The 16,686-nt window shown below is 40.7% G+C and overlaps 1 protein-coding gene across 1 annotated transcript in view; it reads right to left on the bottom strand.

Annotated features, from left to right (window-relative positions):
• Positions 1–4,833: 4,833 nt before the first annotated feature.
• snx29 (sorting nexin 29) overlaps positions 4,834–16,686 on the bottom strand; it is a 130,309-nt gene continuing 118,456 nt past the window's right edge. Inside the window, exons 20-21 of the mRNA XM_066689157.1 lie at positions 15,774–15,913; positions 4,834–8,078 (exon numbers count right to left, since the gene is read on the bottom strand). Coding sequence (XP_066545254.1) covers positions 7,949–8,078; positions 15,774–15,913 — 270 coding nt within the window. The 3' untranslated portion in view covers positions 4,834–7,948. The remainder of the gene's footprint in view (positions 8,079–15,773; positions 15,914–16,686) is intronic.

The following is a 16,686-nucleotide window of genomic DNA, read 5'->3' as shown; positions in this document are numbered from 1 at the left end:
AATTGAACTTCATTATCCACATAATACAAGCTTAACAATGTTAACCATTAAGAACCTATATATATCACAAAGATTTAATAGGCCATGCAAATATATCCCTATTAAGGAGGTCTCTGTATGAGTGACACATCTGGTGGCCTTCGTAAGAGATAAAAGGGACATAATATGAATTATAATGCCATTATTTTTCTGTGTACTTGGGTATCATATAGGATTCCTTCAAATTGTGTTTTTTTCCCCTGATTAAAATAATCATCTATGTGCTATGCCTGGGACCAACACATTGTCTCCATCAGCGTCTATGACCAAAGCACAGGAGGAAAGTGAAATTCGATTGATACGAGCTACTTGGGTGGCAACCTGTTTAGCTCCATAAAAAAGGTACATTTTACTGACACATTTTTGTTACCCGCATATATAACAGTATGGAAACATTTCTATAGGTATTAAATAGTTCTAGACAAAAGTTGGTATTGTTAATTAAAAACAAGATTGTAAAAACACATCCAACCTTTTAAATTGTTTTGACAGCAGTTCATCGTCGTCATTGTTATGATGTAGTTCAGTCAGGGATTAGAGATTGAATTTCATAGTTCTAGACAATTGAGAACAAGGTTGTGATATCAGTTGCAACTAACTAAGCCCTGTGAATGTATATTACCCTGTATCAATTCAACCTCTGTACCATACTTTCATAAACAGGTATAAGCACACACTAAATGTCTTAATTCCAAAGAGGCAGATTTAAATATATATATATATATATATTCCACCAATCTGCTGTCATAACTGGGAATTGAACCATTGTTGGTGGGCCTCCCAGGGCCTGTTGGGTGGATCCTGAAATCAATGATAAATCCACTACACCACAGAGCTGGAGGTTTTAGAAATTCTGAATTTTACATTCTCAAACATTTAAGGAATATCCTTATCATCATATTCTGCATATGATGAGTTACTACACTGTCCGCTGGGATTAGCTGGCCATTACTCAAAGCTCAACCCAGTTTAAAAACATTAAAAAGGTTTCTATTGTATGTGATGTTCAAGATACTCTCTTGCATGCATGGTCAAATTGGTGGTCAAATGCATAAAGTCCATTGCCGTTGAAAATATGAATAAAAAATAATACATTGAATGAAACATATTTACTTATTGGTTCATGTATTAAGATGGTAATTTACATAAACAGTCTTCTTAGTGACTCTTATACTTTAAGGGTGGGATAGTTAAGAGATTACCCTTAAAACGGCCGATTATTTGTCACGGTAAAGCATTAGAATCAAACAAAAACGCAGCGACGCTCAGCACTTCCCCCTGGTGTCTAAAATGACGAATTACATAAAATATATATTTGAAACGTAGATTTAATTTTAATCGTCTGTATTCATAATTTAGTTACCTGTGCATTTACTTTTCTTTAGGCAGTCTGCAGGCTTTACATTTATTTATTTTTAATGATTTATTTGCCATCTGTAATTTTGTGCTGGACAGTTAATAACAATGCATTTATTTAAATGTCTTTAGTGTAGTTCGCATTTTTGCTTTTTCTTTGATTCTAATGCTTTTCTAAGAAGTGAGCAACATTTTCTCACTTTAAACCACATGAATTACTAAAATAAAAAAGCCTACCTAAATTAAAGAGTAAATTTTGTATTGTTGTCGGTGATATAATTCATATTTTATTAATGAAATTCATATAATTACTAAGACCAAACGAAAAAACAAACTATATGAATGTATACATTATTTACAGCCAAACAAAAAGACTTCAGATTATTTTTGTGTTAATTGTGCAATTCATGAATTCCGCCACCAGGGGTAGTACAGAGCGTCGCTGCGTTTTTCTTTTATTCTAATGCTTTACCGTGACAAAAAATCGGCCGTTTTTAGGGAAATCTCTTAACTATCCAACACTTAAATTAACAGGTTATTAAAAAGTTACTATGTGTTCTCACTCCTAAGCATATGAATTAGGCTATTAAAAGGAAATTATAGAACGAATAACTAAATAATTAATGAAATATAGAGTCACTAATATTGTGTTTTCTTCATTTTAATGTTTTTATATTGTTATTATCCAACCGTAAACAGGGTTTGAAGAAAAAAAAACAAGCTAAGAAAGTGGGCTAAACCTAAACTATAACCAGGCAGATATTTTAAGTTCCATTTTCAAATGTACTGCAGAACCACAATCTTCAACATGCAGGCCGTTCAAATCTTAAAGTGAGGAGAATGACGTCACTGACAGGCTTCGAGAGCATGGTGATGGACACTTCTGAGCACATACTGCGTCATATGTGTGACATCAACCAAGCACGCCACTCGTCAACCTTCAAGCTTACAAACGTTTCCTTATCATGATGATCATGTCAGTATAAATATTAACTTTATGATGTTAAATATTGCATTGTGGTGACATCCATACAATTAAAAAGATTGTCTTTTATGTTGTATTTGTATGCAGATTATGGAAATGTTATATGAAAATACTAGGTGAGTATTTTTTATGTTAAACGTGGGTATGCATCTGATATTGCTCATTCGTAGATTTACAATTCTGGAGCCACTTACAGGCGTTATAATTATTATTTTATAGAATCAGAACATTACATTGGACTGTGATGGTGATCAAGGTGTAGAATTGAGGTTTTATTCTAGAGATATATCAATTCTATGAAGCTGACAATACCTGCATTCCTCAGTTTATTCTTTATTAACACTTGACCAAAGAATGTTGGAAGCTAGAAATGTAAAGTTTACTTGTGCCACCTGCTTTATAGAGAGTCTGATAAAGGTGTGGCCCCCATTGCACTTTAGGTAACACATAACGCACAGCCATGCACAGATATAGATTATTCATCTCTTCTGAAGATTTTCCTTTTTCTTTGAGGACATAGCACCATAATAAATTCCATACAAAACAACACAACATTAAACACACTTTATTTCTTAAAACACGACCAGGATATTGCAGACTTGATTCTGGAGAGGCACAGTGTCGTGTTCTTTCATTGCAGCTCCAACTCGGACCAACTTCACCGAACTCATGATCTGTAGAACAGGTACAAAGACAATGGATACTCGACAGTAGAGCAGAGAAGAATGTCTAAAAGGCAACCACTTCATTTCACCGTGATAAAAACTAGCGCTAGACTGGAGCTGTTCAGAGGCAGGAATGTGAAGAATAATAGGTCCAAAGACCCTGGGTAACTGCAGCTGGAACGCAGAGCACAGCGTCAACACTGTGATACATTCTCCTTGAAAAAACAAAGACGAAAAATCATTCCATAACTTCATGCTATTGACTGTAAATCTAAGAACATAAAGTTTACAAACAAGAGGGGGCCATTCGCCCCATCGTGCTCATTTGGTGTCCATTAATAACTAAGTGATCCAAGGATCCTATCCAGTTTTCAGGTTCAACCACATCGCTGGGGAGTTTGTTCAGATTGTTACGACTCTCTGTGTGAAGAAGTGTCTCCTGTTTTTTGTCTTGAATGCCTTGAAGCCCAATTTCCATTTGTGTCCCCGGGTGCGTGTGTCCCTGCTGATCTGGAAAAGCTCCTCTGGCTTGATGTGGTCGATGCCTTTCATGATTAGCCATCGTTACAAGAAATCTGCATTGCGATGGGTCTCGTACAGCACAGATGACAGGATTTGTTTTTTCTTGTTTTTCTCTTTTTTTTAAGTTGTCATTCTGCACTCAATTTGTGTATCAAATAGAAAACACACTTGCCCTCCACGACAGGGATCGCTTGTGATGTGTGAAGAAAAAGAATGTTCTCTGTAATCTGTTGAGCTATTTTTATCTCAGCATTTGTATATATTTTGTTTTTTGATTTAATCTATTACAAAAAGAAGACGACATCAATAGAAGAGGTATTACTTAGCCCCCTCATCTGTCACTGTCCCTGTCTACTTAGTGACAGCTGAGAAGAATGCATCCAGCCCACAACCCATATGATACAGTGTTGTTTCTCTTTCCTTAATTAAAGCCGAGCTGGTATTAAGCAAGCACAGACATGGCACAGCTCCTCGGATACAACCAGTCTACACTCACTGACTGAACCCTGAGCCGGAGCGTGCTGGAAAAAAACGCCAACCCTCCCAACATCAGCCTCCTAATGAAACACTGACTGTCACATGACCTACAGCTGACCTAACTGAAGAGAGGAAACGTAATTGAGGAAATAACTGACATAAGTGACTACATTAGGTGGACAGTGTTCTGCCCATTATGCACTCATTCCTGTAGAAATAAGTGGTGCTTTTCGAAGAGAACTCTCACTTTAATTAGTGACTGTATACAGATTCTTTGTATCGCCATCACCATTTGACCGAGACCATATGACTCTATTCATCCACAGACACATTCAAACAATTATAATTCAGCTCTCAGCTGCTCATATTTTCCTTCTGCCTTTCGACTTTAAACACGTCTGTACAGGCAGTGAGAAGAGCCTCAACCATCTTTGGGCCAAATTACATAAGTTATCGCTCTCTAATAGGCAGCGTCTTGCTAGTAATAAAAGATGGATCGCAAATTAAAAACAGGGAGCTGAATAAGAAATGTAAATTGAGAAATTAAAGACTAATTGAATTGGAATGCCGCCCTGCAGGAATTAAAATTCCAAGCTGAGCACTCAGGGCAGTGGTTTAAAACTCAATCGCCTTTTTATTGATCTGGCTTCGGGGAACAAGTCAAAATATGTCCTGCCTTTAATTGGGGATGGCAGGAACACATGGGTACCTTAAGTAAAGATGAGTAAGGAGACCTCAAAACAAAGACAGGGCCCCGGAGATTAAAGACTGACATTGATAGCCGACTCCCATGTATGAACATATACAGCAGATTTATTGTGATTGATTATGATACATCTTATGACCATTACAGCATGGGTTTATTAGTGAACTTAAAATGCCTCCACGTCCTATATACTGCAAGTAGGAGCATTCAGTAAATGATGTGCAGACATACTGTATATATTCATAGATACTGTAACTTTTAATTTATAAAGGCATGTGTGCACCATAAGTGTCACTATAAAATGTGATATATATATATGCATATACAAACATAAATATATATATATATATATATATATATATATATATATATTTATGTCCATTGGTATGTTCCAAAATGTCTTCCTGCCGTGAGTAGGTCTCTTTGCTCCTTGTGCTGGGGATGTCTGCAAGGCAAGACAAGTGGCCAACTTCCTGTCTAAGCCACTCAGCGCAGCAACATCTGTGCAGTCAGATGGGGTGCATAAAGAGCACAGTCTTCGCTCGCAGCAACAATTTGTCCCTTTTCTGTATTGTCATGCATGGAATAATAATAATAATACAAAAATGCCGTCATTTGTGAATAGTTCTATACAACTCACTGAAAAATAAAATAAAGAGAAGTGCTACAGAAAAAGAAAACCCAAAAGGTCACGCATTAAGGCAGTCAGTGAGAACATCATGATCCGATTGCCTGATGTGTAAGAAGGGTGGCCATAACTCTTCTGTTAGACCAATGCTCTTTACTAGATTATATATGGTGGTGTTGTTCTGTTATTTTGCACTGTTCCAAAGTAAAACCTGCAAGTCTAATATAGAGGTGAAATACTGTTCTACGGTCAAAGATTCAGTCTACTGTGTGAAGACCTTGTTGAATCCCACTGTTGGCTGAGGGGGCAGAGAAGAGCTTCTCCAGGTTGAATTATACCCTCACTGAGTCCAAACACATTACAAAAAAGCCTCGAAACGGGACCTTTGATATGGTGTAGGAGTTGCTCAACTGCCGATAACTTCTGTTTAGGTTCAAAATGTGAGAGAACATTGTTATCCACTTTTGTTACGGCAGAGTAATTTAACATTTTCTGCTGTCCCGAAAGGGTGCCGTTTGTGCCCAGAGATCTGGTCTTCCGGCCTACATTTATAATACAATAATCTACAGATTATTTGATGAGCAGCTGTTTTAAGTTGACATTTGTGTACCAACTATATCTAAATATGAAGAGAAAACATAGGTTTATTGTTGCTGGTTAGTGATTAGTTGAGGGCAGGGGGATTAAATTATATTATATTTTTATTTTTACACAGAAAAGACAACAGAAAATGTGGGGAGTTCTTAGACTACAATCTCATTAATGTGTCCATTTAACCATAATCAATAAATAATTTGTTTTCTTTTTAAATACAGTTTTATACTGAGTGAAACTGAGATATAAATCCAACACAATATTGATAGGAAAAATATAGGAGTCCTATGAAGAGCAACCTATAAGCATAGTTCAATGTAATGGTAATAGTTTAAAGTGAATTTTCCTCTATTTTCATAACAACAAAAACGTATTTTCAGTATGAAAAGGAAGGTTTTCTATTAAAACATATCCCTAAACGAGTCATTTTAGTCCTCAAGGCATTTTTTCCTGTTTTGGATAATGGTCTTCTTAAGGGTCCCCTCCTTTGAAATACATGCTTCCAGCTTTATGTATGAAAAAATCGTGCAACCAAAGTAGAACAATAAAGATTCTTTCTTTTTTTTGTCTTTTTACTTCTGACAATACTTGCAGGATGGCTGCTGTGCCGAGTTAAACATAGTGGTTACCAGAGAAGTCGTGAGAAGTTCGATGAGCATGAATGACGTGCTATCGTCATTTGGGCAGAATGACACACGTGTGACACCGAGGCGTGTGCGTGGCAGTACTGAAGTTCTTCGTGTCTGGGTATCAAACTCATCTAAACATTAGGAATGGTGTCGGAGACAAGAAACAAAACAGTAAGGCATTTGTGTTTTTTGTTTTTAAGTCTTTTAACAACAGGGGATGACCCCAACTGCAGGATAAATGGGCCCAGTTTTAGCCCTGAAAACTGTGTACAGTTTTGAGTTGCTCAGTGGATGTCGAGTACTGTTAACTTGTTCACTCATTACAGATACTGAGCAGATGTCTTCCATGATTCTCAATTAGTCTGTAAGTTCCAACAATTATGCTTTCTAATACTCTAGCATAGAGCAAGAGTTTAATTAGACCTCAGAGGAGAGGAAGCCATCGCAAAACTGTTTCTCCATGTTCGGTCAATACTGTCTCTCACGCCCCCACAACACCAGGGTCCTGGAACACTGATTTCTGGAATCCTCATCCTCATCCTTCACTCGATTTTAACACGAGCTTGTACTACAATTGTTTTTAAAATGTTGTCCTTTTTTAAACCTAGAGCATGAAAAATATTGACCAGCGTAAGAAGGATATTTCAGCATTACCTCTGAGATCTCTATAATATCCTAAAAAGTGCAATAGGGAATAACAGATTATTTTGTTTCATTAAAAAATGCTTGCATTTTCTTTGATCACTCTTAAGTAACCATTGTCAGTTACTATTTCATAATATAATTTCATTACTCTGACCACAGCAAAATGCAGGAAAGAATCCCACATAGACCGAAAAAAGAATTCATGTCCTGGATGATATACGGTTGATGTTACATTATTGTGCAGATCACAGATCTACAATCTCAGAAACATGTGGGGTCACAGCAGAGTGACCGGGCCTCTTCTTTTTGGCACCTTAATGTTTCATATAAATGAAAGCCTGAATTAGTACAGCTTATTCCACATTTTTGTCCTAGATCAGAAATCTGAACAAAAACTTGCTTCAGGCACCATGAATAATTAGGTTTCTGCAGAGAGTTGAGAAGGAACTGTTAAGATCCCCCCCCAAAAAAACCCCCGTCTCATCTCCTTTCCCGGACACAGCAATTCTTCTTAATCTCACATCGGCACTTAGAAACGAACAGACAGTCGGCTGCCTGGCTCTCGCTGAGAACAGGGTTTTGTTGTTTTTGTATTTTTTGTAGATCACTGCAGCTGATGTCGCAGAGCACAACCTCCATCTCTCCCTCTGGCAGAGTGCGCAGCTGGGAATCGGGACCGGGCTCTTAAGCCACGGGAAAAGGTCAGAGGTCACCACTCTGGGGCTCCGGGTTTCTTGCTTCTCTGTTCTGATTGCGACTGAGTTTTGGGAACCTGGAGCCCACTCGGGTGCGGGTCGGCTTGTTTCCGGTATCCGAGGCCTGGGGGGTGTCCCTGTAGAGGAAGAAAGGACAGAGTTGAGTTGGCATCCTCTCTCAGCTACCCAGAGGGCAGTGGATGTCTAGTGTAAGCTTGTTTTCCAAGTTGTTACGGCTCTTTACCTTCCCGTTTTGTGTGGGAAACATGCACAAGAGCATATGAGGGTGTGAGAGCTGTTGACCGATTGCGTGAGGGGCTGACACAGATTTGTTGCTTTGTTCCCCAGCTGTGAGACTTTTGGAGTCCATTAATGTTTGTAGGGGGAAGATGTAAAGTATAAAGACCCTCTGTTGGCATTGGGCCTTTTTAAACTTCAAATGTAGAATCAATTTTTGGTTCCAATGAATTTACCTAATAAATACAGCTAAATAAAATAAAAAGTACCCCGGTAACTTCAATGCACTTCTGGTTTATTACCTACAGTGCCTGTCACTGTTAGTCAGTCTGCCCAGAGACCTGTACCAATGGGAGGGTACAAGTGGGCTGTGTGTGTGTGTGTGAACTGGACCCTCAGTGAGTCACTCACGCTGTGGATTCAGACAGCGGCAGACCCTGGAGGACAGGGGCATTTTAAACATCTCATTAGTGCTTCAGCAGTGGATAAAGCCCACCCCCCAGGCTCTGAGGGCTCTGCTGGAGGAAGAGGCTAGAATTTCATTCTGTGCCTCTCCAAGAACAGTGAGGCATCTTCTGTAGGGCTCTATATCCCATCGTCACGAACACAGAGAGAACACAGACTGCAGTATTACAAGTCCTCAGACACCTTGTTAAAAATGGTTCCCTTAATTATGAATGCATCTGTCCTTACTGTGCACAGTAGGAATTAAAGTTCTTGAAAACTTTTCATGCACTCCTTGCCAGAAGACGACAAGAACTCCCTTATCTGATGCCTCCACAGAAGCCCTCCGAACCTTTGCTCAAGTGTGAGCAAGGAGGGGGAGTGAAGGGACACAGCAGACACTCAGAGTCCTCACAGATGTGGGGAGCTCTAAAGCCAAAGTCGCAATCAGACCCTACCAGTTGGCAGCACAGTGTGTCCTCGCCACACGGCAGTGCCCCACACACTTCCCCAATTACCCATCACACCCCTGGAGTCTCCACTTCTTGTTCTGATGGCTATGGAACAAGCTCGCCCAGTGCCTGCTGAGACAATCACTTTCCTCTGAGCTGGCAAAGCCAAACAATGGGCGGCTTTCAATCAAGAGGAATTGTGGGAAACAAATCCCTCGATAGAATCAACTTGTATTATACCAGATGATCCGCAACAACATTTGCTTAATCACTTTCCCTACCCCTGAACTCACGTTAAGTCAAGTCTTTTTCTGTAAGGGTACAAAGCACAGTGACATTACACGTCAGGAGAATAATCAAGACACCGTTGCCTGCTCTGACCACCAATACCAAGGTTTAAAGACCCCCGCCAGTAAAAAGCTGTGAAAAAATAACGGAACCACGGAGGGCCGTTCCGTCGTCATGGTAACAGTGCAGCAGATGATTGGGAGGTTGTGACCCTGGACTTAAACAGCTTCCGATAAAACATCCCAGTCTTTTCAGATTTCACTTACATATAATACCCCATCAAACATGAAGCAAAACACAAACAAACACAAATGATTTTATTTTTCTCTTAAAAATTAAAGATAAAGTAGGTATTTTCATCACAAAGCCCAGATTTTTCCAGATATGTCCTCGATTTGCATGTCGCTGGCAGAGAGAAATCTCCCCAGGCCCATCCTGCGCCTCTCTGTCTTTGGACAAGGTAACACTGAGGTTCCTTGTGGGACAAACTAAACAAGTTTTATTTTTCTTTGACAAATCTCCTTTGCCTATCCTTCAAATAATGTTGATTCAGTTTACACACTAGCACAAATGTCCTCGTTAACAGTACTGCAATCCATTAAACATGGAGGCAACGATACTGAGCAACAATCAGAGAATATTAACGACACTGGTCGGGATAATATATATTCTATCAAGTTTTTCTCGTGTCATATCTGTCAATACCAGAAAACACCAAACTATAAGCTCATAAGGTAGAAGACTGCACCGTAAAGACAGACTCCTAAAAGATATGTGAGGATACTACACAGTACTAAACACATCAACCCTCCACAGAAGCATTTGCATTTTAAATTTCAATACACAGGCACGTTTTACTCTGCAGCGCACTGCTTCTAGTGCGATAAACATCTTAACTCCTAAAACTAACTCTAGCTAGCATGGGCGATGGGCGATGAGCGAAGCTGAGACTCCCAGCAGTAGTCAAATCCGGCTGCCTGTGAACATGAAATTACAGGATGTGTCTTCACAGGTCTGAGCCTGAGATCCTGCAGATGTGCTAAATCTAGGTACAGTGTGAGCCAGAAAGCCATCTGGTACACAGAAAACCGCTATGGCCATGTAGGTGACTTTGAATCAAATTCCGGGATAATGAGACTAAAGCACACAGACACCTTCAGCCCCTGTCAATCAGAGAGCGAATTAACACTGGATTTAATGCAAGTGCTTCCACTGCTCTCTTTCCTTGGCACCAGGATTTGTCTGCTCGTAAACATCTCCAGCAGGGGCTAGGCCACCAAGTTGCTCCTCATTCTGTGCCTTGATGGCCAAGTCTGTGTCCTCAGCTTCCCCGACATGTCAGCGGACATTAACAGCACCAGAAGCACATGCCAGACTTCGTGGTTTCGTTTTTTTTCCCAGGCCACCATTAGCACTGCCATGGGAGAACCCCACATGCCTGGCAAGGTATGAACCATGCTAATAAGGGAAGTCACTGAGGACAAGGAAGCTTTAACTAATAGGCCATCTCAGCTATTACTTCTCGTGAGCCTGTTCTACCTCTGTGCATCAGCTGCTCCCAGACCAGGAAGGCAGCGGTTGCCTCCTAATTCATGTCACTGCAGGTCACCGCTCTGCCCAGGGTGAAGCGTCTTGTGCTCATCCTTTGACACCTCCAGTTTGGTGACAGCTGTCAACGTGCCTCGCAGAGCTGTCAGTGCCTATTCTGTAGTATTAGTGGAGATGTGTTACAGCGAAGACACGGTAAACCTCACTTCATGACTTATTTAGTAACCTGTGAATTTTCTCGGTCCTAGAGAATACGCCAACGTCTCCCTTAGAGGCCCAGCTTCTTGCCCTGTGCGATGGGAGACTGTTCACTGCTGCCAAAGTACCAAAACCCTGCATCATAACCAGCTCCAGATAGCTGCTAATTGCCTGTGAACGCCTCTGCCCTAAGGGTGGACTGAAGTCTTAAAGCTGACCAATGCTGAAGCTCTGGTAACTTTTGCAGCTTTTTTTAGCTTTTGTTATTTTTCTTTTGATGCAACACAATAGACCAGTTTAGAAGGCAAGTAGTAAAAAATTCTATGTGCTATTATTCTATGCCATTCCCCAGGAGAAGCTGCCAACAGAGGTTAAGAGCAGAATGCCAGGAAAGTAGTCAGGAGCTAATTATCGCTGCATTAGTAGACTACCTCCGCTTATGTGATCCCTTGGGCCTTTCCTTGTTCCTGGCTATAGAATGGTCACGGTTTTCTTCCAGCACAGGGTCAATAAGGAAGAGTTAATGTCATAATTCACAGGGTAAGACCTTAAGACATTATTTGAAAGCCTTTATAGCATGCAGGCTTTTTGGTCAAACCTCTAATTTCTCCCCAGCCCGGCCTATTAAAGTAGTGCAATATCAGTGGTGGGTTTTAACAATATGGCTAAAACAGCACAAGCTGTTACTGTCTGTAAACTGCTGAGATAGAAATTCATTTTGTGGTTGTCAAGGTTTGTTTGGTCACACAAAGGGGAATTTTATTAAACTGTCTGGTAAATAAAATACAAGGAACATAAAAAAAGTAAAAAGAAAAACTCTTGTGTTGAAGGTACTTTTCTGAGGAGAATTCAATTATAAGTCAATGATTAAAAGTCAAACACTCCTGGCTGTGTGTCTGTTACAGGGCTGGAATGTCTGCCAAAGCTATCCAATGGGATGTAGGAGACGGTGAAATCCACAGTCTAATCTACGCTTGAGCCGAGACTGTTAATCCTTCAATTCTGGTTATTATTCTGTCCAATTAAGACAGCACTCAATGCATCCCCAGTCTTTCTACTGTCAGGACCGACTTTTCAGAGGGATGGTTGTGCTTATCTCCCTGTTACCATTTTAAAAGTTAAGTACAGCTGGGGGGTCTGACAGTTATAATGGAAATAAATATTCAGGGGTACAATGCAATGAAACAATGAAGCAATCTGAAGGATCAAGTCAATGAATTAAGATGAAGCTGAAGGGAGCCTTTCCCAGCAATTAGTGGAAGCCTCATGGTCCCTCACATACCCCAGTTTCCCGGATCAAAGATCAAAGTCACAGTTCAGAGTTCTGAGACAGTTCTTAGAATGCACTTTCCCCATAATCCGGACACAATGGTTTTAATGCTGGGTTTCCAGTCCCGAGTTATTCTCCATTATAAACCCAAATCAGAGCTTTGTTATGGCAGTTTCCTGAGAGGGAGTAGTAAAAAATAAATTATAAAAAAGAAAAGTTAACCTCAACAAAACCCACTGTGAGGCCTTTAAAGGTAAAGGCAGCCACTGTACAATGATGGCTTCCATTTGTAGAAAGCACTTTTATACTGGTTTTACTCCCTGCAGGAAAGTAAGTTTCAGAACTTCGCTATTGAATTTGACTGTCTGTAAAATTGTTTTCCAACTCTGTACTGAACTGAACTCTGTATTGAATTCTTCATGTGCAACTGAATTGGCATATATATTTTTTTGAGGTGAGGGTATGACAGAGGGGCAGCGAGAGAGAGAGTCTGGATCCAGATAGAGAGCCACTGCTTCTGAGAAACTGGGGTCCCCTGCGAGCCTCATTAATGAGTATTAGCATGTGAGGGTCGGATCCGTACAAAATCTCAGCTGGCTCAGATTTGTGAAGCAGGAGGCGAGGCAGACACCCATATTGCTTTCTAATGTGCTGCATTTGTTTAGTTTTTTCTCTCCCAATACCACCATCTCAGTCTTATAGTAAAACAGCTTTCCCCCTAGACGGTGATAATTCGTGCAGTTTGAGAATGTCATTATGAGGCCGTCACCTCCTGCCTGGCTGTGTCACAGGTATTCAGTGGAGTTATTTTCCACTGACTGATAAGGAGCAGAGATGTAATTTGAGGTTTGCCTCTGGGGCCGGGAGCTAGGTCACCCACGGTTTGTTTTCCATAAAGCAGCTCATTCATGCTGAAGAAACATTACAGATTCATCCCAGACAACTAGTATATGGAGATTACTAGCACACTAGCAGTGAGACAGTGGGATTTAAGACATACCTGACAGCCAGAGAAATTCCTTGAACTTAATCTCAGCTTTCACTCTTTTTTTCTTTTTTTTTGTGGTATATTCATTATTATAAGTTATACTCAGACTCTTATTCATTTCACAGGCTAGCGTCCGGTAAGATGACCAACAGTTAGAGCATCCAGTTATAACTCTCTGAAAGACTACCCTGTTCTATTCTGGAGAGAATACTTCTACATAATTCAAACAAAACGTATGAATATTTTAAAAGTATAGTCCCCCAGGTTTTAAATCCTATTTTCTTCCCTTCACACAACCTCTGGATCGTCTCCTGCACTCCCTTCATCACTCGCCGTCACACTCCCCCCGTGCTGTTTCTCATCTCGTCTGTTGCTGGCTGGAGAACTGGGGAAACTGTAACCCTCTATAAACAAAATCGCTCACTTCAATTTGGGTTTGATTTTCTTGTCGTCGCAGAGCCTCATTTCAAAGTCATGCAACGGGAAGGCACTGCAAAAGGTATAGCATAAAAACACAGAGTACCTATGAGGCATTTTAAAAATATATACATATATTACAAAGCAACAAATGCAGTGCTAATTCTCATTGTCCCGTGGAGGTCTTTCACAGAGCTGCCCTTTGAGGTGCCTGCTGTTACAGGTCACTAGGTGGATAGATGCCCACTATAGGTCCCATCGCCTGCTCTGTTTCCATTAAGTGAATTACAACCAGCTCACTGGATTCTGGTTGGCTAAATTGCCAGGAGTTGTTTTAATGGCAAAGAAAGGGCCAATACATTTCTGTGGCCTTTTCTCTAAGGCCTCTATGTAACTGCTATTTATCTGCCTGCCATTTCCAACCTTTTCTTCTTTCCCCATTATTGTAAGCGAGCGATTTACCAGCTTAAATGGCATTAGAGTATTACATTCATAACATTAATTTCTAAGGTGAAGATGGATCTTTCTGCTCCCCCAATTAGGAGGAGGGAAAGATCACTGCGTGCATTGCAAGTGGCCCTACTGGGGAAGTGCCTACGTGTGGAAATGTTACCCAGGTCATCTCAGCAATGCGTCTAATTTACAAGGGCACGCTTGAACAACCGTATGTAGTCTGATGCGAAGCCCTACTGAAATTAAACAAAAGCGTTTAATTCAAGCACCAGCTTGACTAATTGCGCAGCGTTTCCGTGAGGTCAGGTAAAAATGTAACTGCAGGACACGGGCAACAATTAGGAAAGCCAAAAGGCACTTCCACTGTAGCTGCGGAGAGCGATACACAGAATGTGGTCTTGTGAGCTATAGGCCTGACAGTTTTATGGGCTTGTTGTTGGAAGTGCAGAGACTCAAATTCACACATGTATGTATTTTTAATATGGAGATGTCTTAATTGAGTTTGCAACTAAAACTGTGGTTATTAATGGATCCAGTTGTGCAGAAGCACACGTAGCCCGCATTACTTTCACACATGCCCCCCCTCCCAGCGCTAGTCTTAGTTTTCATTTTCCCATGCTGCCAGCTGCGTAAAGTGCATTAAGAAACTTGTTTGCAAGAAAGCCATTATATAAGTGGGATGTGTAATGTCAGGGCAGCATTACAGCGAAGGCAGGATGAAGGGCTGAAGCTCCATCTTAATAAAATATAAACCTGTTCAACACAGCACTTAGTTTGTGTGCTTTTTTTTTTTTTTTTAATCCTCACACATACCTCCGCTGAAATTGTAAAAGCTGTGCACATCTTGATTAGTAATTCTGTGCAAGTACTGTAGAAGAGAAATGGGTATCAAGTGCAGTTGTAAAAGGTTTTGCTTGGCTGGTTCGACACCAAATAAGAAGCCTCCATCCACGAGTGTGCTGAGCTCATACAGACCACACACACCTCGGAGCAATGGACCATTTTGAGTAAATAAGTGTATAACGAGATTATAAAGCATGCAGCCAATTAGGTGTGGCCAATTCACACCCACCCACAAACAAGCACGCAGCCAATTAACAAGAGCACTCAGGGCCTCCCGTCATAGTCCTGGAGAGCACCACCTCCTTCACGTTTTATAGGGGTCTTCGATTGGCCCACGTTAAATATTAAATCTTTACACTGAGCCCCATTGTTTTGGTACTTGGTAGTACTGTAATATAGTTTTTCTAATCATGATAATCTATGCAGAATATTATAGTACAGGTTGTCTAGTTTAATTTGATTGGTGTCACGTACCTGTACTCCTTATTAAACACTTGTGCATCTAAGAAATTCCAACCAGGTGCAAATGGGGCTGAGTTTAAAGTGTTAAAGCCAATGGTTGTGGAATTCTCTATAGCTTAATGGGATAGGGGTTGGGGAATCCTGCCATAGACCGAGTGTACGACAGGTAGGGAATCAGCCTTATTAAAAATGACAGTCAAGTGTGGAGTAGATGTCATGGTGCTGTACTCACAGGCAGAAGGGAAGCAGCTTCAGCAGGGTCTCCTTGGTGGGACAGGCCGTGAACTCCGGCAGGCTCTGGATCAGCTTGTTCATCACGCTGCGCAGGTAACTCTGCAGCTGCTTCCGGCGCTCCTCCACAAACTTGGCATCCTGCAGACACACACGACACGGTGAGACCCGCGATCAGTGGGCACCCCTGGTCACACAGACACCCAACCTGCAGCACACTAAGAGAATCTGGCTGGTAGTGTTCATCCCAATAGCAAAGACCCTTGCTCAGCAGACATTCCTTTGTTTTTCTGTCAAGAAGGAAGCCATCAAAGGTCAAAGGGCAAGGTTTACAAAATATAACTACACATCATTACTATGCCCTCATTTCCTTTTTATTTTTGTACTACAATAGAATCTTATACATATCCATATAGTAAAGCAATTTTTTGAGCATCTGTTGCATTAACCCTTCTTTGAGCATCATTTTCTCCTACCCCACTCTGTCCACTGGACCCACTAATTATCAAAAAAGTGAAACACAAAATGTATAATAAATCTGTTGCATGACAATCGACACCTCAAATGTGCAAAAACTAGACAATTGGAAATGTTTTGAAAAGTAAACAAAGTATTGCCCGACAATAATGGTGACAATAATAAACGTTCTGCGATTAACCATGCATCAACAGATGTGTATATGTGCATTAGCACCATTGATAGTAATTTCCAACACATTTACACCACAGATCCAGCATGAGTACTGCCCATCCCTTTCTGAATGTATTCAATTTCGATTATTTAGTCTTGTGTAACAAAATATTTCACCTATGGTATACTTCATACTCCAAGCGCTCCCTGTGTGGCACCATATCATTTTACAGGCGCCCATTAGCTTTCTGCACAATCTGCTCAGACTTCTCTGATTTAACAAG

The sequence above is a fragment of the Amia ocellicauda genome, chromosome 17 (assembly GCF_036373705.1).
Source record: "Amia ocellicauda isolate fAmiCal2 chromosome 17, fAmiCal2.hap1, whole genome shotgun sequence".
NCBI classification, from domain to species: Eukaryota; Metazoa; Chordata; class Actinopteri; order Amiiformes; family Amiidae; genus Amia; species Amia ocellicauda.
The sequence above is the reverse complement of the archived record's forward strand: the minus strand, read 5'-3'. Positions and strand labels throughout refer to the sequence as shown.